The 20,890-nt window shown below is 54.0% G+C and overlaps 6 protein-coding genes across 6 annotated transcripts; 2 read left to right on the top strand and 4 right to left on the bottom strand.

Annotated features, from left to right (window-relative positions):
- Positions 1 to 5,799: 5,799 nt before the first annotated feature.
- CABS01_10794 (uncharacterized protein) lies at positions 5,800 to 6,139 on the bottom strand (the record flags this gene model as incomplete). Its single annotated transcript, XM_060544149.1, has 2 exons — positions 5,800 to 5,821; positions 5,892 to 6,139. 2 exons carry the CDS (start codon positions 6,137 to 6,139, stop codon positions 5,800 to 5,802), a joined length of 270 nt encoding a protein of 89 aa, XP_060398873.1.
- Positions 6,140 to 6,748: 609 nt separating this feature from the next.
- On the bottom strand, positions 6,749 to 8,045 carry CABS01_10792 (uncharacterized protein; the record flags this gene model as incomplete). Its single annotated transcript, XM_060544147.1, has 3 exons — positions 6,749 to 7,279; positions 7,485 to 7,745; positions 7,833 to 8,045. Coding segments are annotated over 3 exons (1,005 nt in total), but the record flags the coding sequence as incomplete, so codon positions are not given.
- Positions 7,065 to 7,283, top strand: CABS01_10793 (uncharacterized protein; the record flags this gene model as incomplete). Its single annotated transcript, XM_060544148.1, has 1 exon — positions 7,065 to 7,283. The coding sequence occupies one exon, from the start codon at positions 7,065 to 7,067 to the stop codon at positions 7,281 to 7,283; it is 219 nt and encodes a 72-aa protein (XP_060398872.1).
- A 4,385-nt stretch (positions 8,046 to 12,430) lies between the features above and the next one.
- CABS01_10791 (uncharacterized protein) lies at positions 12,431 to 13,321 on the bottom strand (the record flags this gene model as incomplete). Its single annotated transcript, XM_060544146.1, has 1 exon — positions 12,431 to 13,321. One exon carries the CDS (start codon positions 13,319 to 13,321, stop codon positions 12,431 to 12,433), a length of 891 nt encoding a protein of 296 aa, XP_060398870.1.
- Positions 13,322 to 14,641: 1,320 nt separating this feature from the next.
- On the bottom strand, positions 14,642 to 15,858 carry CABS01_10790 (uncharacterized protein; the record flags this gene model as incomplete). The annotated part of the gene is made up of 4 exons (XM_060544145.1): positions 14,642 to 14,761; positions 14,808 to 14,863; positions 15,169 to 15,403; positions 15,775 to 15,858. 4 exons carry the CDS (start codon positions 15,856 to 15,858, stop codon positions 14,642 to 14,644), a joined length of 495 nt encoding a protein of 164 aa, XP_060398869.1.
- A 2,233-nt stretch (positions 15,859 to 18,091) lies between these two features.
- Positions 18,092 to 20,421, top strand: CABS01_10789 (uncharacterized protein; the record flags this gene model as incomplete). Its single annotated transcript, XM_060544144.1, has 3 exons — positions 18,092 to 18,762; positions 18,868 to 19,920; positions 19,971 to 20,421. Coding segments are annotated over 3 exons (2,175 nt in total), but the record flags the coding sequence as incomplete, so codon positions are not given.
- Between the last annotated feature and the right edge of the window lie 469 nt (positions 20,422 to 20,890).

The following is a 20,890-nucleotide window of genomic DNA, read 5'->3' as shown; positions in this document are numbered from 1 at the left end:
GTGTCTGCAAGGGAGACCATAAGGCTAAACTCCCCTCAGTCAGGAATTGTCCTTGTTGGATGAGGATGACTACTGAAATCTTGCTATTGACAGAAACTTGCTTCATCATGGGCAGCTTGGTATGTATCCCATAGACCTGCCTGCCCCTTCGAAAAGGGCCCAGGGGGCTGCTGCTTTTGCAACTTTGTCAATGCTCCGTGTGTGTCCCCGCCGCCACTCTACCGTTACCTCCGTGGACCGCGTAAGCACCGAACGCCAGCCGGGAAAGCGACGAATGGACAATGAAGCAGTACGACAACTTCCCGGCCGTTCACAACAAGTGTCCGGACAGGTCCAGGAAACATGCGCGTCGCAAGTTGATCTCTGCTTGCCTGCGTTGTTGCACTCGCGCCGATGGGAGGTTCCATCCCGGGTGTTACTGCTCCGGCATGGCTGATCGCTGGGCGCAGCTCGTTTGAACTGGAGATCTCAGGGGTGGGTTCGGTTGGCATGGGACAAAGACCGATACTCCTTGACGACTGGCTCCCCTCTGCCATGCTTCCATGCCGCCGTGCCTCTCGATCGTCGCTTGATGTGAACCACCTTGGCCAGAAGAATGACACTCTGATGATCTCGGTTGACCGGAGACACCCATAGTGTGGCCGATGGGGGCACTAGTGTCTAGCCAGCCCAACTGGCCCATCTCCATCATCCCTAGGCGGCTGAAAAAAAAATAGTATAGGTGGTGTAAGTAGAGGCAGCCGCAGCCAAGATGAAATCTAGGTTTCCAAGACGCCACCACCACCGCCTGTTCGGCGCAATTACACACTTCAGAACCCGAGGCATGGCCCTGTTCGGTTTTTGTCCTAGTCATGCCCCTCGCCCGGTGCTACCGCGGGGCCCTTTGGGCTTTGGGGCCAGGACGGCAGATCATCGCCGTCGATCCAACCAAAAGTCTCCTACTGAGGACCACCGTCGACGCGCCTGTCGTGCCCAATAAGGCTTCTCGACAGCGAGTCAAACTGCGCGACCTTGTCATGCAACGTCGTAGACTTCATATACGGCTAGTCATTCTTGGGCCTCTGTACTCGTATACCCACTTTGTGGTACGTGATGGTGGCACGACGTCTCGCGCAACTTGGAAGCGATCTTGTTCAACTCCACGCAGGTTAAGCGTCGAGAGCTGAAAAAGCCGGTAACTAAATGCTGACTGGAAGGGATCACCGACATGAGCTGATGACAGGCAGCCAGGCGGGTAGGCCACGCAAACTTCCGAAATCCTTCTAGACCGCTTCCATGCGCTTGCCGAATGGGGCACTCCCTCCGTCCTCGCTCCGTGTCCCGATGAAGAAGCCGTGCCGATTTTTAATTTTTCTTCACAATGCTGACAATTTGAGTGTAACGACCCTCGACTTCGCACAACGCCATGCGGGTTACACGCAGTGGCCAGGCTTCAGCCGCGGATCTAGATGCAGCAGAGCCCCGGAACTATTGGAAATGCTGGTAAAGACGTGCTGATGCCTATCCTCAAGACACGAGAATGACGAAACTCTTTGGACTTTGGAAAGTTATCCTCTTTGGTAGTGAAGTGGGGGCCCATATCCAAACCAGGTCCCATTCACCGGGAGTTCGTGCCGTTGTACCCAAGGCCACTGATGCTGCGAAATCCTCAACCCGTACTCCGTACTTGTTATGTAGGCTCTTGCGACTGTCAAGGTGGGCTTGATGTCGGATGTTGAGTGAGTAAGTGACGCAGCATTCCCAAATAGTCGTCTGTTGCTGAGGAAATGACTGATCGAGACAACGGGGGTGGCGATGCTGATAGGATGGGTCCGAAAGGCAGCAGATCAGCTTCAAGTAAAGAGTAACAACTCGGAAAGAGTCAAATCGACCAAGCTATCAGCCCTGTCAGGACCAAGTGGTATCACTCCGCGTGCCAGTTTGAAGTTCCGAACGCCTGCCCCCGTGCCCGCTAAAACCGACACCTCGGTACGGGCCCCGCTTCGCCCGGCGGACGACCGACTGATTCGGAAGCCTGACCGGCCACAAGATTAGCTTCACCTCCGTACGGACCTTGGCATCGTCTCGTGTTCCGGAGGCTCTGTTGTGAACCTACCGGACAACCATACGGCCGACACACCGCTTCCTCGATGCCTGTCTCTCATCACAGCGTGTATTCGCCTTTAGATCACAAAGTGTGTACGAAATATGCCCGGGGCACAGTTGATAATCCCTGCTATAGCCCCCATCCGATGCAAGCTTCGCTACAGCGACGAAAGAGCCTTTCAGCACGAGGCGTAGCAAGCCGGATCGCTTGTGTGGCAGGTAGCGTGGGGAGGACGTCAATGTCCGAGGGCCGTTGGAGAGAGCGAACCAACCGTGCAGATCTTAGTAGACGCAAGGCTGATATGAGTGAGGCGCCTCTATCGTAGCTTGTAGCATTGAATAATGGCTTCGATGATGCCGGTGGAAATAGGACCCCAAGATAAGCTGCAGATTTTGCTACTATACTACAAGGATCTTACTCTGATGCGCATGAAGTGCAGAGTAGGAGTTCGCAGCTGGCCGTCACGGAGCAAGCCATGTGCCATCTGACAGATTCGAAAACCGATAAACGCCGCGGGCCATTCCATCGTTCCGGAGGGAGCTGCAGTCGATGTTGTCGAACCGCCTATCCGTTGGCTGCGGATTCTGGCTACTCAAAACGTTTCCCCTCAATGCTAGTCCACGGAAGGACTGAGTTCCTCATCTTTTCGTTGGTCCAAATACGCACCAAGACGAATAAAGGATCTTGTGGACACGTCTATTGTACCGTAATCGATGCTGCACCTGAACGGCACAGTTCCTGCTGAGTGACGGCTGAGAGGGGTACGGAGCGGGGAGATATGCTGTCAGGCCTTAGCGGCCGCATCCCAAGGGAGACGGGTAGGTAGGTACGTAGGTAGGCCTAAGCAATGCGAAGATTCCCTCGCGATTCTCGTGCTGTTATGTCTGACTTCCTCGCATAATATGGCCAAGTGAGCGAATGGTGGCTGGGGTTATGATCTTGCAACTGGATCAAGTGTGAGTCAGATGAGAGGGGAGGGGGAATCGACGGGCGTCTGCATGCGCCGCAAGAGATATTGGCGTATTGACAATGGGAGCATTTATGCCGTGCCTTAGAGTTGCGAGACCTTGGGCTTCAAAATCGTGACGACGCGCATGAGTTAGTCTTCACGGCGCAACCTGAGTCGTAGCAATTGCGAATGCAGGTTGCCTCGGCCTTGCAGGCCATGTTGGGACGTTGGTGTTTTCGCGGCCAAGGCTGCAATTCTTCACCGCCAGCTGTTTGCCTGATATTATCCCAGTAAACAAAGGATGCTTCGAAGATGACAGCTTATAATCCTGGCAACTATCAATTGTACGCCTTTGAGTCATATGACCGCCGTAGGCAGCAGAAGAGGTCATAATGGAGGGGAGGTGGTTCGTGAAGGAAGTTGAAGTTACCGACACAGCGGGCATGGCCCCGCCCCTTGCTCGCTGGCCGTCTTGCAGACTGCGTAGACCAACTAGATGTCATGACAAGTCGGCCTGCTGTACATGTAATGCCAGTAGCTCTGCTGAGCAGCGGCGTAGAATGCATCAGGGAATGGGGCATACAAAGAGAAAGAAAGGAATACCTAGACCGTTAGTGTTCAGGCGTCTGAGACATGGATACAAGCAACGGTGCGCCTTCATCCTTCTCAGCACGCCACTTTGATGGTACTCGTGGTACTCTACTTCAAAGTCGAGCCTTGCCGGCCGGCTTAGTCCACAATGTGCTGCCGTCGCATTGTCTCGTGTCAGCATGTGTATGCATGTCGCCGGAAAGGGCAACGCCACATCCATACCCGGCGATATCTGGTCGCTGTCTGTTCAGCCCTGTATCCGTAGGTACTCGCGGCTGCTTGCAGGTCTTCGGTCCCAGGATGAGACCGTAGCGCCCGGTCACCGCAGGGCGCGCATGTCTTGTATTTCATCGGGCTGACTACCAACCGGCATTGTTTGGGATTCCGATAAGCTGCCTGGACTTGTGGAATTGAGATGATCGTGCATGCCTACGTTTTCGCGTTCTCCGCTGCAACAGTACGACGTTGCGGGAGTCCTATTCATGGAGATATAGGTAATTCGGCTATCAGATGGGACACAGAGTGAGACTGGACCTGGCTTAGGTACAACGATGCCTCGGTGGGCTGAGAGTGTAATGAGTCGGTTCGGATTACCTCTTGTCTCAGCTAGGTATTGCCCGCGGCAATTTCCCTTTACTCGCAGGGCTTTAGCTAGATGTCGCGTGGCTTGTCGTGGCGGCCTAGACTGACATGTTGTGTACTTAGTGATGTATGTACAGAGGCGCCGACGAAGCAAGTTGATTGGGACTGCCTGGCAGCTTTGGTGGGCGATTGGATAATCGGCGAACCTCTTACAAGACGGACAGATACTGTAAACCAGGGGCCCAAGACATCGAAATCGCAGGGCTACCGTGTTCGTCCAAGTGGATGGTGTTTATCAGTTCGACAATGGCAACCAAACCGGCAGGGAAAGGCTCGATAGTCCTCGTCGAACTGCCAACACCCTTTAGCAGTGTTCTGTTATTGCCTCTCTTCCGCACCCTCCATAGCAAAAACCATGGAGCAGAAACCATGACCATCCTGGCGGGCACGACGGGTTAGAGATTAAGCTTTAGCACCGCCCCACGGGACTGTCCCTTCCTGTTGTCGATGACTCTGCTCGCTGGAATGACGGCCAGTCAAAGGAGGATGACGACGCCGGCACGGCGTATCGGGAACGCTATCCAAACGCCACGCAGCCAGGTGATTGATTACCTGGGGACCTGGAAACTTCTCCGGAAGGATGGTGATGTAAATACAGGACCCTCTTCCGCGCCCGCACCCACCTTCCGAGATGTCGTCCGGGTTGCTCTTCAACCTGATGCGGGCGTGCCGGTTTTCAGCAACCCCAAGCCATCATGCGAATGGACCAGGCCGGAGGTGAATGGGACGTCCGCACACATCTGGACCTGCGACCGATCGATGGGCAGCTAGACATCGCAGGGAAACACTGCCCTCTTTCCATTGCCTGAGCTATGCCGCGACATTTGGCATCCAAGTGTAGGTGAGTTGAAGACCAGGTTCAAAGTAGGATATTGGAAGCAGTGCCCAAAGAATTGGGCCCTTGGCATGGTCGCTAAACGACTAGAGAACTCGCTCTGAAATCAGCAGTCATGAACCAACAGTCCTGAAGCCCAACCCTCACTTTGCAGTTCGCGCCACAGTCGTCACCAGCCCTTGAACGTCATCGCCGTTGAAGAAAATTTGATCTTGGGCACGCGGCCCTGTCTTCGATCGAGGCATCGTGGCCATGACATCTAGCTACCTGTGCCACCCAGCTCCCAGCTCCCAGCTCCCAGCGATGTGGTGACAAACCACTCGAGTACTTAGTCAGGTGCTAGCTGGAAAGGTGAATCGTGGTCTTGGCTTGGTAACTTGACTTGAGACGGCTGTAGCCTTTGATGGCATGTAGTGATTATGGCGCCTAGTGAGCGTAACGCGAACGATACGGCCGAGAATGATGGTTGTGTGGATAACCAGCGTGCCTGTTCTGTTTCTCCCCCGCAATAGAGTTGTGCTTCTCCGATACCTCCAGAGGCAGTCATTTTTTGATTGGCTTCTGCCACAACTTGAGCTTAGGAGAAGCGCAGTTCGGGAGGCAGATTTGAAATTGTTCCCGAGGGATAGCGTCCTGCAGCCTGCTTACTGTCCATGGCAGTGGAGTCGATCGTTGCACTAAGATGCCCACGCTATTCTAGGCGTCCGTATCCATAGAACTGTTACTCGAGACAGCACCGGAGCACATTGTGTTTCTCAAGTCCACATTGCTTGCGCTGCACCACTCACATAGGGAATGGACCGTTGCTAAGAACAGCACTGGTGCCGCCTTCTCTTCGCTCAGCATCCTTAGCATCGTCCGTCTGAAGTTCTGCCTCTCCATCATTGGATCGCTTCAAGGTGAAGAGGGTGTAGACACCGCACGCGCTCTTGAGCAATCTGAGCTTGGCCGCTAGAATGGCAGATCTTGTTCGGCCCACAGCAAAGATCGGCGGGGGGTCTGATGCCCTACGGACATTGGGATTGTTGATTCCCATTGCTTGTCTTGGATCCTTAGCTGGGGCTTGCAAGACCTGGAAGTTTGAACCGTTAAACCTCGACTCTCTTTTGCATTATAGGATTGACTGTTGAGATTTCGATATCGTGTCAGCACACCGTGAGAGCAGAAAACGGAAATTCTCCATGGATAGAGTCGAAGTGGGTAAGAAGACCCGTTGGCGTGCAAGGAGGCACAGAGAGGTATGGAGTAGAGATGAGCTTCGTTCTCACCGAGGTGAGTTTTTTTTCTTCTTTCGGTGTGCTTATGTTCTACAGGAGCTTTGGGCACCAAAGCCATCTACTCTGTATCCGTACGGATAGTGATTCTGACTCGGCTGATCCCATGCCTAGTGACTCGTCTCGAACACGAATCGAAAGCCATGGTAGGTAGGTATTGAGGTAGGTATAGCGGGCATCGAGCCTTGCGGAGAGGCTAGCGGCTGCACTCACACCCCGTGGCTGAGAAGCTGTGGCGCGAATTTCAATGGCCTATTGAAGTGTCATGGAGGCCCCAGTCTGAGGAAGACATGCTTAGCCTATGGCGTGTGACTAAAATGGGCGATCTCAGCGTACGTAGGTATTCGTTCGCAATCAAGTGTACAAGTAGCTCATGCCGTCTGAACGTCGTGGTCCCCTTCGTTGAGTTGTAGGGAAGTCATGCGCCTAAACGCCAATTGCGAGGCTTCGGCAGTTGCAGCCTTTAAGGGGTAAGGCATAGCCAAGCTCCATTTTGTTGCCAGTTGAGTGAATGGGTGTGCCAGGCTCCCCCCGCGGGTGTCCGGGTACTGAATCAAGACAGGTGCCATGGGACTCATGGGAGGATACACTAGATCACAGGAGACGGACTGGAGCTTTTGGGTGGTCGAATCGTACGCTATGTGTGCAGTGCAGTAGACGAAAGCTTGGGCTTTCGGGGATGGCTGCATGGGTTGGCGAGCCTGGCAATGTTTCATGCCATTCTGGTCGTGGATGGCCCATTGGATGACGGGACTCGGGGGTCGCTCCAATACGGAAGCCATCGCCTTGTCGCCCATCGGAGCGACTCCATCAAGCTCCATTACACTGCGCTGCACAGCCTTCTTCCATTCTCCAGTTCTCCCCCAATCTCCAGTTATCAGGACGTCCGAACCCACAGGCCCCTAGGATTTGGGTCTGAATGTGCCGAGGCATGGAATTCCAGCTGTCCAAGGTCCGGCCCCTTTGCCTTGCATCTCCAACGGTGTCACACCATGATAATGGCCAATGAGGCCCCTTGAAAAGGCACAGGGCGGACAGGGAGGCCTTGAAAGGCTTCGAGTTGAGATACCAGAAGTAGCAAAGAGCCTCATTGTTGATTCTTCATACTCGGTAGGATTCTGAGTTCTGACAATGGGGTAAGCGTTGCTGCCTTCCAAGTCTGATAGGATTAGGAGGTGTGTTTCCGCCCGTGATCTCGGTGCTCTCGGTGGAAATGTGGAGATGCTCAATATGAGTCGCGGGCTCTGGTGACGTGCAGTCTGTGAGGGGCGATGAAGCACTGGCGTCTGGCGGCGGCGGTTTGAGGTTCAGTGGCGACGCTCTGGGGTTCTCGAGATGGCTGGTCTGGGGTCGTTGTCCTCCTTGGGCCTTTCAATCGGCATCCCGGTTCGTTCAGTACCTGCCATTGTCCATATGTCCCATTTGCATTGAATTTGCAATCGTATCCGTACGCACTTCATCACTTCGGACACGCAGTGATGGTTCACGAGATTCGTCCAAAGTGCCTCCCAGAAAGCTTCCCGAGTGTAGCCTGCGGTAATGTTGATTCAGAACATGTAGGCGCTGCGTGTCCTTAGCAAGAGCTTTTCTGCCATCGCGCACAGTGGTGCAATCCGGCTCGGTCAGTTCAAGAGGCCAAGCCTCCAACTCGATATCGTTGCTCGAATAGCTACAAACTTGTATAAGCCTCGCTGAAGGTTAACGTATTTTTGCAATGTTTTCCAAATCGTCGAAATTATGCTGGTTACGTCCGTGGTAGCCCCGTAATGCGGCGCCAATCTGGCGGCGCTATCTTCATGTATCCCGGCGGCGTATGTCTATTCTGCCCAGCGAACGCCATTCGCAAGTCGACCTGGATTCGAACTAGACCCTCTCATTAGAGCAGAACGCACAGAAGTAGCCGGACCATCGGCGTCCTCGCGGCCGTGAGTGCTAGATCGACGTGAGGTAGGCTTTGGAAACGTCAGTCCGAGTTTCGAAGCTTTCTTGACGTATAAAGTATGAGTAGAGCTGTCTCGTTCCTGGTCGAAAATGCAACCATACCTCCAGAATCCGAGTACCTATTCTCTAGTCACTTTCGAATGGCAATGAGCCTGCAGGAAGTTCTATTGCTGCAGCATTTTGCTTCGACATTGGTGAAATCCGTGTTCACGGCCTTGTCCGGGTCCTGACTAAGTATTCCGTACAGATACATGTTGAACCCACGCAAGCGTGTTGGAGTGGCTCGTGCGAGCAGGATCTACGCCCTATCTCCGCTTGGGGCACGAGGGAGTACGGATACCCCTGTCGACAGGCCGACAGACAGACGCCAAGTTGGAGGCACGAAGCTAAGCAAGCCGCGGCAGCGAGGCCCAAACGGTGTAGGGCTGAGGAGGTGGCTTTGGGGTTGGATTTCCGCCATCATACCGTCCTAGTCTATCCAAAGGCAGACGGGCTCTTGCCAACATTCCGCACCCAACCAGTAGGTATTCGTCCTTCTTGGATTGGCAAGCGCGCCAGAGCTGTCTTGTTGTGGCTGATGAATGTTCCAACAATGTCCATCAGTATGTGGTTTGCATGTGTTGAGGGTTCGAGTCGTTGCATGACTCGTCAGATGAACCATCATCACCCACGTGCGCTTGGGACATGTCCTGTCTCCAGAATCCAACCTCGTTGACCGTTTGTTATTGTTGTTGTTGTTGTTGTTGTTGTTGTTCTTGGATCGTTGGTTGACATGATCAGGGTATGGAGCATTGGAGCTGCAGCGTGGAGATTTGAACTGCAGGGCAGCAGGGAAACCCTCATCGGAGCCGATTGGCCCCGTTCTACCCCCACCTTGCCGATGCTCCAAAATCAAACCGCCTACGGTGCGGGGTATTCGTACTCGATTCGTTCCGAAACGCTCCAGGACGACTCTGCCTGGGCATCAACAGACTATCGACGGACGCGGCGCAGTCGTTGATAAGTGGTGCACCGAAGAAAGCCACTATCCACTGAAGGGAAGGGCTTTGAGCGTGCGAGCATGAGCTTTTGTCATGCTTACCGTACATGGCCAACTGCCACAAGTCTCGCGCCAGTCAGGGCTAGTGAAAGCGCAAGATTCCGAAAACTCAAATGTCACTCTCCCCTTTCGCGGAATTGCGAGGTGGTCTTCGGAGAAGACTCCGCAGCAAGTAGGGTCAGACGCCTCCCTTCAGTGGCGGACAACGGGTGGCTGGCTTTGCGTAGCGTAAATGTGACCGTAAGCAAAGTCTGGTTGATTGCTAGCCTGCACGATTCTAAGCGAGCTGAATGGAAGCGACGCTGGCTTCTATTAACGCGTCTCCCGGTTTGGAATCATTCTTCATGAGTGGCGAATAGCATGTTCCAGTGCATGTCACAGGCCACACTTTGCCAGATCACAGCGTCTGGGGAGCCTCTTCGCCGCCGTGACTAACTTATCCGCGGACAAAAGCGAACTCGGCCTCGTTGGCGAGATTCGGTATTACCACGATTGCATCTGTAGGCATAGCGGTAGTGTCCGATGAAGACACAGGACCTGGCAGAATCACCATATTTGGTCGTCACACGCCGAACTGCGTGGGTTGTAAGGTGATCAGTACTGCGCACCCAGAATTGGGCACTCGAGTTCAGACGGGGATGGCCGAGATCGCTCGCGGCCGCCGGTGTCTTGGGCCTGCCGATGGGCCAGAAAGGGAACTGACAACGCACGCTGTAAACCTCGCTGCAAAGCCCGGACCACGACCCTCCCCGCTCTGTCAAGGGTGGTGGTGTGTGTGTGTATCCGTACGTACGAACGTTTAAGAAGGAAATGCGCAGGGAGCCAACGTCCAGGCCTGGACTTCCTCGATGGCCGTCTGCTAGGAAAGCATGCCTCTTCCCTTTAACAACAAGCAGACGTTATCCTTGGCGTGGCTGTTTCTTCTTGTCCATCTATCGCAACCTTAGTACTTTCGTATCTCGTTAATATAACACTCGGTTGTACCATTCAATACCCAGGGAGCTTGGTGGCGAACTGGGCTGCCCGGCATCTTGGGTAAGGCGCACCAGCCTCCAGGTACGGAGATAGACGTCAGCCTGCCAGCCTGATAGGGCCAGGAGATACTGCTGGTCTGCCTGAGAGGGTTTACGGTACTCTCCTGCAAAACGTGGGCATGCAGGGCTGCCCTAAAAGTCTCTGTGGGAAATGCTACTAGCTCCCCGGACCCTCGGCGGTCTTGCCTTTCACGGAGGGTAGGGCCGTTTGTCTGACAATACTTTGGTGCCGGTACCAGCACGGTTCGGAAAATGCATCATTGTCAGCCCTAAATGACGGAACGGGGAATGGAACTCGCAAACACTTGGTATCCAAAGCCATGGCCAGAACCCAAGGCGGCAGAAGGTGCGAAGGCTTTCAGCCATGCGCCGGCGGGGGGCTGTAGGCGCTTAGTCAAAAGATGGAATGTGGTCCGAAAAGACTGACGCTGTCGGTGCTTCAGCGTTGCCAACAAGGGGCAGCTGGCGGCTCGTCAAACTTGGGGCCTTACGCCCTACTTTCCAGTACGGAGTAGCGGGAGAGAAATCCAAATAGCGTCCAATACTTCGGATCTCGACAGGGGCCACCCTTCCAAACGGAGCAAACCGAGGCCTGTACGAAGTCCGGGCAAGCTATCCGTACGTCTTAGCTCGTTCTAACGGACTCTTGGGTGTCCTAGTTTGAAGAGTAATGATGTGATACTCATCACCTGATCGCAGAAAGAGCGTGAAAGAATGACCCGAACCGACAGGTGAATACCGAGAACTGAATAGCCCTCCGCAAGGCAAGTCAGCGGAAGTTGGCTTGGACCAAAAGGACGTCACGTGTTGAAGACCAATGGCAAGACAGCTATTCCTTGGTGACAGAGTTATGCTCTGTCGTCGTTGTCGTGGTCGTCGCAAGAGGAGAAGGCTGACGCAATTTTGAGCGTCAAGATTGGCCAAGGATCCGCTCGTAAACACAGTCATCCTGAACCAAGGGGTGCGTTTGTATCGCTGTTGGTGTGCCGTGCTCAGTCGGGCGACAAGCGGGCCTTGACTGACTGATTGGCATGAACATGCAAACGGTGAGCTGCAGCGCAACGGCGGAATGAGAGGAGGGTTTGGCGGCGAAATCCCCGACGCTCTTCGTTCCCATGATTGGCTGCTAGGACTAAGTGCCGACGTGCACAGCCCAGTCAAGAGATGGCCGGCCTGGCAGGCTGACCGCGCATCTGAACCCCGAGACTGAAGGTGCTAAAAGCGACCACGGATTTGAGATCTTTCGCGTAGGCGGGCTTGCTTGGCAGACTGAGCGGCTGCGGGAAGATCGATGTGGTTAGATCGAGATGCGAAAAGCAGCAGCAGTAGCAGCGCCGCAACCTGGAGATCGTCGAGTTAGCCAAACCCGGCCGGAGGCTTTAGACCGTGGAAATTGCGTTTTGCCATATTGAAGCTTCTGTAGTAGAGAATAAGGCACTGCCATTGTGAGCTTGTCAGTACGCAAGCCGAGTTGCCCTTCGGTGGTTGTCCACTCATTGTTTGGAGAGCTATTCCGTTGTCAAAGATTGTTGCGGTGCCTATCGATATCTGATTGTGAATACGCTGTGGAGAGGTTGTAACAAACAAGTGCACATAAATAAGCTTGCTCGGCGAGACGGCGCCAATATTCGGCATTGGCACCGTAGCTCTCTGCCTGCTTGGCTAAAGTGGGAGGGACTTTGGAAATAGTGGCATCAAGGGCCCTCAATTTTGCACCTGTTCCGTAGGCATTTGATCAGAAATCTGCGGGGATTGAGTGAGTGGGTTCAGATTATCGGTAAGCACCCATAGCAATTCTGAACAAGAGACAGGGCAGGATACCGACCCAAAAACGACATTTGCAATCAATGATAGTGACCAAAAGAGGCGACGATGGCGGTTGGAACTGCTTCTTGCCAATGTCGGACATAAAGAAAAACCACATGGAGCCGATTGCCTTGTGTTGTCGGACATACAGAGTGCAGGGATTTTGAGTATGTTCGTTCGCAGCGTAGACACATAGTGTAGGTACGTACGGTGGTGAGTGTACTTGTATGAGGTTAGGAAGACAAGATGGGTGCGGCGTGGAGTACCCTGGTGTCTGACGGCAGTGATTGGCGGTGGGGTAACTGGAGGGAGGGGTACGAATGGTTCGAGATCCATGCCTGTGTGGAGGCGGTTCGAGTCGGGGAGGTCATTGATAGATGCGGTGAGGTCGAAGTTAATGGCGTGGGCAGCAGTGCCGCAGACAACAGGTGATGGCTGGGAACAATGCCAATGTCTGCGTTAATGAGACCGAGCATCGTTGATGGTGTTTGCTTTGCTGTGCCTGGAGTGAAGAGTGGCAAGGCAGCTCCAAGATAGCATCGTGATGGTGGAACGACCCAAAGTAGCGGCGGTTGAACGCCGGACTGGGGAGTCAGTCTGTCGGCCTGTCTGTGGCGGGGAGGCAAGGTCGTACAAGCGTTGTCCCAGGATGAGGCGGGATTGGGCTGGATGGGAGGGGGGTCTGGAGTTGACAGCGAAGGTGCGGCAAGGCGTAGGGTTGGAACTTGGAACCTTGGAATTTGCCTCGATAGGGTGCAGTCATTACGGTGCGCCGCGGTGCGGTGCGGATAGTGTAGACTGCGGTCAAACGGTGTAAGGCAGAGAGGTGAGGTTGTGGAGAGGTGCCACTCCGGGTCTTGAACCATCGTTTGGCCGAATGAGACGAGAAGATGGGAGGACAGGCACTGCAGCGCAATGACACTGACATGCCGCACGACGACGACGACAATTTCGACATGGTCGGAACGGTGCACAGGAAGGTAATGTAGTGTAGGGAGGTGGATTGTAACCTGAATGCAACAGCAACCCAATGGAAGGCAAAAGCCAGAAGAAGTGATGAATGATGCAACTATTCTGTTAGGTAAGGCGAGGTAAGGTAAGGTACCCTCACCCAAAATGCCCATGTACCAGTGTATCCTTCGTGCCTACCTTCCCTTTCCTTAGCTAATGGTGCTCTCTTTTCTATTCTAGTCAACCAAGGAACCGCGGAAGGTGAGGTTCCCTCTGCACACCTTCCCTGTACGTCGTTGTTACTATCCTGTCTCAGAGGCAGGTTGGCGTAGTACCATATGTTGGAGCTGGGAACCTGCCCTACCTTACCTTACTACCTTGGCCCCTTAGTAACCTTACAGGAAGCTGCTGACTGAGATGGATGGGAAAGAGTGGTGAGTGCGTACTTGTCTTTCTAAATTTGTCGGATGCCATCTGTAGGTGTGTGTGCTGCAGACCAAGGTACCTTTTTTGCCTGGGTATCTCTATGCCGCCTGAGGTGGTCTCTATGTACGACGGGAGTCTGCACTTTGTAGTTCGTCTCCCATTGGGTTACGTTAGGTTCAACCTGAGGTCCGAGGCAAGGTACGTATCGGAGCGATCCATTCTCCTTGGTCCATCAGGTTCCCCAGTGCCAATCCCACCCTCGCTCCTGCCTTCCCGTGTGTGGGAGGTAGGCGCAGGGCCAGCAGGGCCAGCAGGGCTCAATTCTACACCCTCATTTTTCCTTCCATACCCCTTGCTCTGTTGGATGCTGGGGTGTGTGCATAGTAGCCATCTGCTTAGCGCACGCCCTGAGGTCTGTATGCCTGGGCAGAGAACATGATCCTGAAAGTGCTCACCCCTTTCACCCTTTCACCCCCCCGTCCCAAGTTCCTTCCCCATGCCCTCAGGGCCTTCCAGTCTTCCACTCAATCTTCTTCTTCTTCTTCTTCTTCCTCCTCCTTGCCTTACCGAGCAGCCCTTGTCTCCAGACTCTGACTCTTTTTACCATCCAAATACCTCACACTGACGCTCTATCCGAACGGTTGCAGAGAAGGCCTCTCTACGGGTAGGAGTACCGAGGAAATGAGACTCAAGATACCTCGCCGAAATAGTATCCAAACGCGTAATGCGCTTCTTGGCTGCAAAGAACAAACGAGCAGACAGAATGGAACGCCAGGATTGTATCTCGAGGGACTTACCTTAGCTTGGGCAGTGGACTTGTTGATGATACTTGGGATATTTGTTTGGAAGGAAGCACGAGAAGGTCGAGAGAGCCGTGGTCCTTGCCCTGCTCTCGGAGACCCTTGCGCCTGCCTTGTCTGCTCTCTCTCCCCTCCCACGGGCCACCATGCGGTGCTACCCCGTCGTCGTGGACCCGCGCTAATCCTGATCGGATACCCCTGATCTTTGCAGCCTCGACACTGGACCGCGGGAGGGACGCACCGGGAGCGCGCAGCAAATGGAATGATTCAACGGAACCCGCTTTCTGCCCTGTTCTGCCCTGTGTCGCCTTGGACTTGCATCTTTAGAGCACACTGCACACGCATTCCTCTTTTCAACGGAGAGACGGACGGAATCACGACGTGAGCCTGTGAGGGACCACAAGCAGGTAGCGCAATACGGTACGTTTCTTACCTTATGGTTGATATCTGTCCCCTCGGTCGTGTTTTCTTGGGTGAGATGGGCAAGACCTGATGAAGTACGGAGTACGGAGTACCTACGGTTCTCAAGGACCCCACCCAGCTTATCTAAGCACTTGTTCAAGAGCCCAAGAGACCGTTGCGAGATCCTTCACCCCGCTGCCTCAAGATGCTTGTGGCACTTGAGATATGCACTTTGGGTGTTTCTTCTACACCTGCAACTTCTATGCCTGCAATGAGGCAAGCAAGGCAAGGTCATCCATTGCCTCTTTTGCATCAGCATCAGCATCAGCATCAGTATGAGCTCAGCATCAGACCCCATCCAAGCCCGACCGACCTTACTTTTCATTGCTTACCCAGGCAGGCAACTCGGGCAACCCAAATGTGCCTTAGTCTTAGGTAGCTTTCTTTAAGTGAAGCCCAAAGGCTGCAAGATGCAAAAGCGAGATGCAAATCCACCAAAGTCCCGTTTCGCATCATTTCCCCTCTTGCTTTTCCTGACTCCTCCAGTTCCTCCTTGGCCTTGGCGCCAACCTGAATGTTCGTGCCTGCTGTATCCGTATGGAGTACTTGCCTCGCCGACGTGTCTACCTACGGAAGGGAAGTTACGCCAAAGGTATCCAAGGTACCTATCTTAGCTACCTTAAGGTATGGATCTGTGCTCATCGCTTCGTGCGGTACCTCTTTCATTGTCGATGCGCATCGTTCCTGCCTTGCGGATAGTTCTCACGCCTACCCACTTCGTGATGCATGTGGCTTCGTCAACGGGGATTTGCGTTGATTTGGGAAGGAGAAAGGGGAGGTGGACATGTAACGATGAGGAGGGCAAGAGGCAGCAGCACTTCTGCCTGTCCTCTTCCCTTGAGATGATGCGTGTAATGTAATTCTTCGTATCAATTCGCATGGAAGGTACCTACCAAATCGTGCCTACCTACCTTACCTACCTTAGGTAGGTACCTTACCTGATGACTTAGTCCGACAGGAATATGCAGGTAGCAAACAAATGCTCCAACAGCTGAACAGCTCACCTCACGCTGCTTGGTCATCGTCCTCGGCTTCGGGATGATTTCCCAACTTCCATCTCATCAGTCGGACCACGAAACCTCAAATGCGCTGCATTCCCGCCTTGGTCTTTCTTCACACGCCATTCCATCTCGCGCACGGAGCGAGCGTCGAAGCAGTCTTCATCACACCTTACTTTACCTCAAAGTACCTACCTACCTAGGTATCTTAGGTATTCATCTACCTGAACGCAAGGTACTTTGACTGCCTTGCTTTCTCTCACCTACAACTCGTACCTTTTTTTGTCAGGTTCTGTGCTGATTCTTACTCAGGTGCCTCCGCGTCTCTGCTGAATCGAGCGAGGTTCCGTCGCGACACCTGCCAGACCGCCCGGACACAATCCCATTCTCGACTTCTTTTGTTCTACATTCCATTGTTGCGCTCCCCCGGCCCTCGTCCGGACGGACCCAGACCTGCGGATTCCCTTGGCTCATAAGGCATATTACTATTGATTACCTACGAATACCGTATTCGTACGTCAGGAGACTAGCACCGGGCAAAGGACACGACCCGGGCGCCGTCTAGACTCCACGGCTCGCCGCACACCGCACGCCGCACGCCATCACCGCCGTCTTATTACCCACACCTCTCCGAATATCACCAAGGAAGACAAATTACTGCATTTCTCACCCCGCCGTCCTTGACGCACTCCGATTCCTCCAACAACTCGATCCGACTCGGATGCTTCCTTGAGCCTTCTAGATCCATCGCCTCACCTTGCCCATTCAAGGTAGCCCACGCACGCGGCTAGTAACAGCACGGCATACACACCACACGCACACACATATACGCACATATACACCTTGAGCTATCTATGCTTATATCGCCTGGGTGGCCTTGGTCGCATCAACATCAACGCACCTCATTCCGTCACCCCCATGAGTCTCCGTCCCCAGCCCTCCTTCTCTCTGCCATTTCCCCTCGAACGCTCGATCCGAGCAACAACCCCCTTCCCTACAACCATTACCGCTACGAATACCTAGTCTACACCACCTTGCCTACCTTACCTTAGGTGCTACCCACACCCCGACGCAGCGTGAAGGAAGGGCGACAAGAAGTTGACAGACAGGGCTGCATTGCTGCTTATGTGCTTGCATGGCACTAACTCAACGGGTTACAAGAAACAGCCACACGCCCAACGTCGTACTCGTGGTTCCCTGGTGTATGACTAGCCAGTCCCCATCCGCATCCTATTCCTTTTAGGGCTGCTCGCCGAACAAGCGTCCCGCTACTCTACCCGTCAACGAGAGAGATCCACCCCCCCCCCCCTTCTCTTCCTTATCACCACTCCCCTTCCACTGAGTACATTCACTCCCTCTTCCAAAGTTCACCCATCAAATCATTCCCGTCACCCCTCCCTTCTTGTCTTCCATTCGGCCTTCCTCTTCTCCACTTCCTCTTCTTCTGCCCTGCCCTGTAAGGCCCTGGGCTAAGGATACCTCAGGACCTAGTGTATCCGTTCACAGTAGGCGTGCTAAGCTAGGGTATCAGGTATTCTCTCTCTCAGTCAGGTCTCTTCTCTGCCTGGGCTGTCCTCTGTCTCTCAGTATCCCCTGCTACTGCCCCTGCTGGGGGCAAAAAGGAACCACCCGGGGGCTTCTTCTCCAATCCACGTTACGCCGAAGTTGGAGGTTTGGATGTGCCTCCATCTGGGTCCCTGGGCCGCTACCGCTACGAATACCGCTACCTACGGATACCGCTACTGCTGCCGCTGGAGCTTCGCTTGACGCTGCCGACAGCTTCCCTGGGCTCCCCCTCCACCCCCTTCTCCTCTCCTCTCCTTGACCAGGTCTGTCTCCTCCACTCGACTCGTTCTCCCGCCTTTGTTTTTAATAAGTACTAGTCGCCTCTTTCGCCTTGCCATACCTGGGGGTATCGATTTTATTTTATTTTTATTTATACAGCAGCTGGCGTCGTCACGCAATCGCCTCTTATTTCAGCTGTCGCCTCCCCCCCACGACCTGACCTGACTTACGGATGTAAACTCTACCCACCCCAGCTCCGGCCACTCTGCTTCCTCCGACAACATTTGCTCCTCGCATTCCTCGACGCCGTCCGGACCTGATCTGTTTCTGCTTGTCCCGCGATTAGACCGCCGGACTCAACAATTGTACATCCAGTCCAACCACATCGACGTCTGCTACTTTTCCCTCTTCCACGTTACGACTCGCGCCGCTTTGCTCGATTCCGTCTAGTCTTGTCTTTCCTTTTTCAGTCTCCTCTCGGCCCCGACCGCTGCGTGACGCAAGAGAGAGAGACCGACAGAGACAGCCATTCTCGGCTTGCATTGGCCCCCGTTCTCAACCAACGGCGAACCCGACTGCCATCGCCACCCACGGCCTCCAAGACGACCGCCTTGGCCTCGGACGCTTCTCGTATCCCACCGCGATCAGAACCCTAGATATTTCCCGGCCCATCACTCATGACGCCCGTGCTTCCGTCACTATAAACCTTAGTGGCGCCGCTTCAGCTGGAATTGTCAATCCTCAGCCAGCAACTGCACAGATACAAGCCGACATCATGGAGGCACCTTCGAGATACAGGGAGCCTGCGGGTCTTCCCAGCATATTTATAGACTCAAACCCAAGAGACTCAAACCGCTTCGACTCTAGCAGTTACTCCTCCTCTGTCGCCATCCCAGGTTCCGGAGACAGAATCAACGCACCGCCGCCCTTACCACCACCACGACTTCCCTTTGACGATCCTCACATGCATCACCAGGAGCCCAGACAACACTACCGCGATCCCTCATCATACAGCCCTAGAGAACATAGTTACCACGACAGCTTGGGAAGTTTGGATGACAGGCCACACTACATGAGGTCCGGTTACAGGCACGATGAGGGTTATGCCAGCATGGGTTCGTCTTCAGCTTCGGCTTCCACAAGGTAGGAAATCCCCAACCTTTCAATCGGGCCTAGTTTGGTTCTAGAAGAAAAGAACTTGAGAGTGTCGAGATTTTGGGTGCCCATCTAACATTTTCACCTTGATAGATCTGAATGTTCCTTGCCGAGCATCTCGGCCGGGTTTGGTCTGCACCACAACCAGTTCCAGTTCCAGTCTGGCGCCGACGCTTTCACCGACATGAAGAAGAAGCTCGCTCCCCTAAAGACGTTCGATAACAAGCCGCCTGGCTCACTCCTCAGTGCGTCAAGCACATCATCAACTAGCGACCCTTTCTCGAGGAGGCTTTCTGGCGACATGCGGGTACCGCCGCTCTCCGTGCCCACCAGTCTTCCGTTGCACCTCAAGACGTCAAACCTACTAGACTCTCCCGACAGATACACGCAGACTCCTCACTCTGCCCTCTCACCTTCCCCTAGGAGCCAGCCATTCCATCTCGGCCAGGACTATAGGTCACCTCGGTCCGTCTCCGACCTCGACAGGTCACCGCCTACTCGCACCAGAAGGAATAACAGCGACGATGCATCATCGCACAGCTACGAAGTGGAGGAGATGGAAATGGAGGAGACCAATTCTATGAAGAGATTGCGGATAGAGGATCCCATGAGAGCACACTACGATGGTGCTGGGGCGAAGCGCCGTGCATCCGCTGATCCCGACGACAGCGTACCACTTGGTTTCACCACCCAGAGTGACTTGCTACGCCGTCGCGATGGAAACCAAAGAGGATCCCCCACGCCTCGACTGAGTGTCATCCCTCAAGGATCAATCTCTTCGCCATCCGGTCGCGCAGGGTCTTACAGCTCTAACCTATCACTACTCACCGGGAGCATTACCAGCATGGGCTCGTCGTCGTTTGGCCGAGTCTCTCCAGGGGGCCTTTCCCCAGGTGGAATTTCGCCCGGCGGAACCGACCCCAGCTGCAGCTCTCCCTACAGTGCATCAATGTCGCTCAACCCCTCGCCTCGCGGTTCCCTTTCCAGGGCACCCCACCAGCGGACCATTAGCGAAAGCCGGCCTCTCGCTTCTCCCCGCAAGCTTACGGAGGTGAGCAAGCCTGGTGGAACCAAAATTTCGGGATTCTTCATGTGCGATTGTTGCCCGAAGAAACCCAAGAAATTTGAGTCGGCTGAGGAGTTGGCGTAAGTACCGACCCTGCAAATATCATAAGCTTTTCGCTAACCGTCAACAGGTCTCATGAAGCCGAGAAGCAGTATGAATGTTCTTTCTGCGGAAATCGATTCAAGAACAAGAATGAGGCCGAACGCCACCAGAATAGTCTTCATGTTCGCAGACACAGCTGGAGTTGCTCAGCCCTGAATGGCTATGATCGTGCGTTCCACGACAGTACCAATCGCCCCGGTGAAGCAGACTCTTGTGGCTACTGTGGTGAGGAGTTTCCTAGAAACGGGAGAGGCCCTGGTGCTTCCGCACCGCGACACGCTACCGACCAGGATTGGGAAGAGCGCATTCGCCATCTCCAAGAAGTACACAAGTTCAGGGAGTGCAACAGCAGCAAGAAGTTTTTCCGCGCAGATCACTTTCGGCAGCATCTTAAGCATAGCCACGCAGGCACAAGCGGCAAATGGACGAACATGCTGGAAAATGCTTGCATGCTGGATGAAGATCCTACTCCGAGATGAGCATAAGCCAAGCTCCCAAGCTCGACTTACCGATGATTCGTTGGAGACCATGGCATTGGTTAACTGGCCATTCATTGAACGCAAATCTCCGGGGCGCGTAGCGCGACATCACTCGGATGCGTCCAACTAATACACCGAATGCGAGCGAACGATTGAGACTGGACAATCAGTCAAGATGAAGACGGCCGTTGACGCACGGGGCCGAGTGGAACATGTCGAGAAAAATCCAACGCCACGGTCTGGTTAGCAATTCCCTTGCCAGTGCCATGCGCCGTACAAAAAAGAAAAAATCAAAAGCATTTTGTTGAAGCATGTGGGCAGCATCCTCGGGTTTGATGGGCTGGCCATTTGGAAGCACCCATATTTTGGGGCCTTTGGAGTATAGGTGGTTGCCATGAGGGGCTTTCAGGCACCAGAAACATATCTGCAAGCTGTCTGTTGCGCGCATTCCATTTGGAGGAAATACCAG

This window comes from Colletotrichum abscissum (genome assembly GCF_030869225.1).
Source record: "Colletotrichum abscissum strain IMI 504890 chromosome Unknown Scaffold_28.1, whole genome shotgun sequence".
Taxonomy (NCBI): Eukaryota; Fungi; Ascomycota; class Sordariomycetes; order Glomerellales; family Glomerellaceae; genus Colletotrichum; species Colletotrichum abscissum.
Note: the sequence above shows the minus strand (reverse complement) of the source record. Positions and strands in the feature narration are given on the sequence as shown.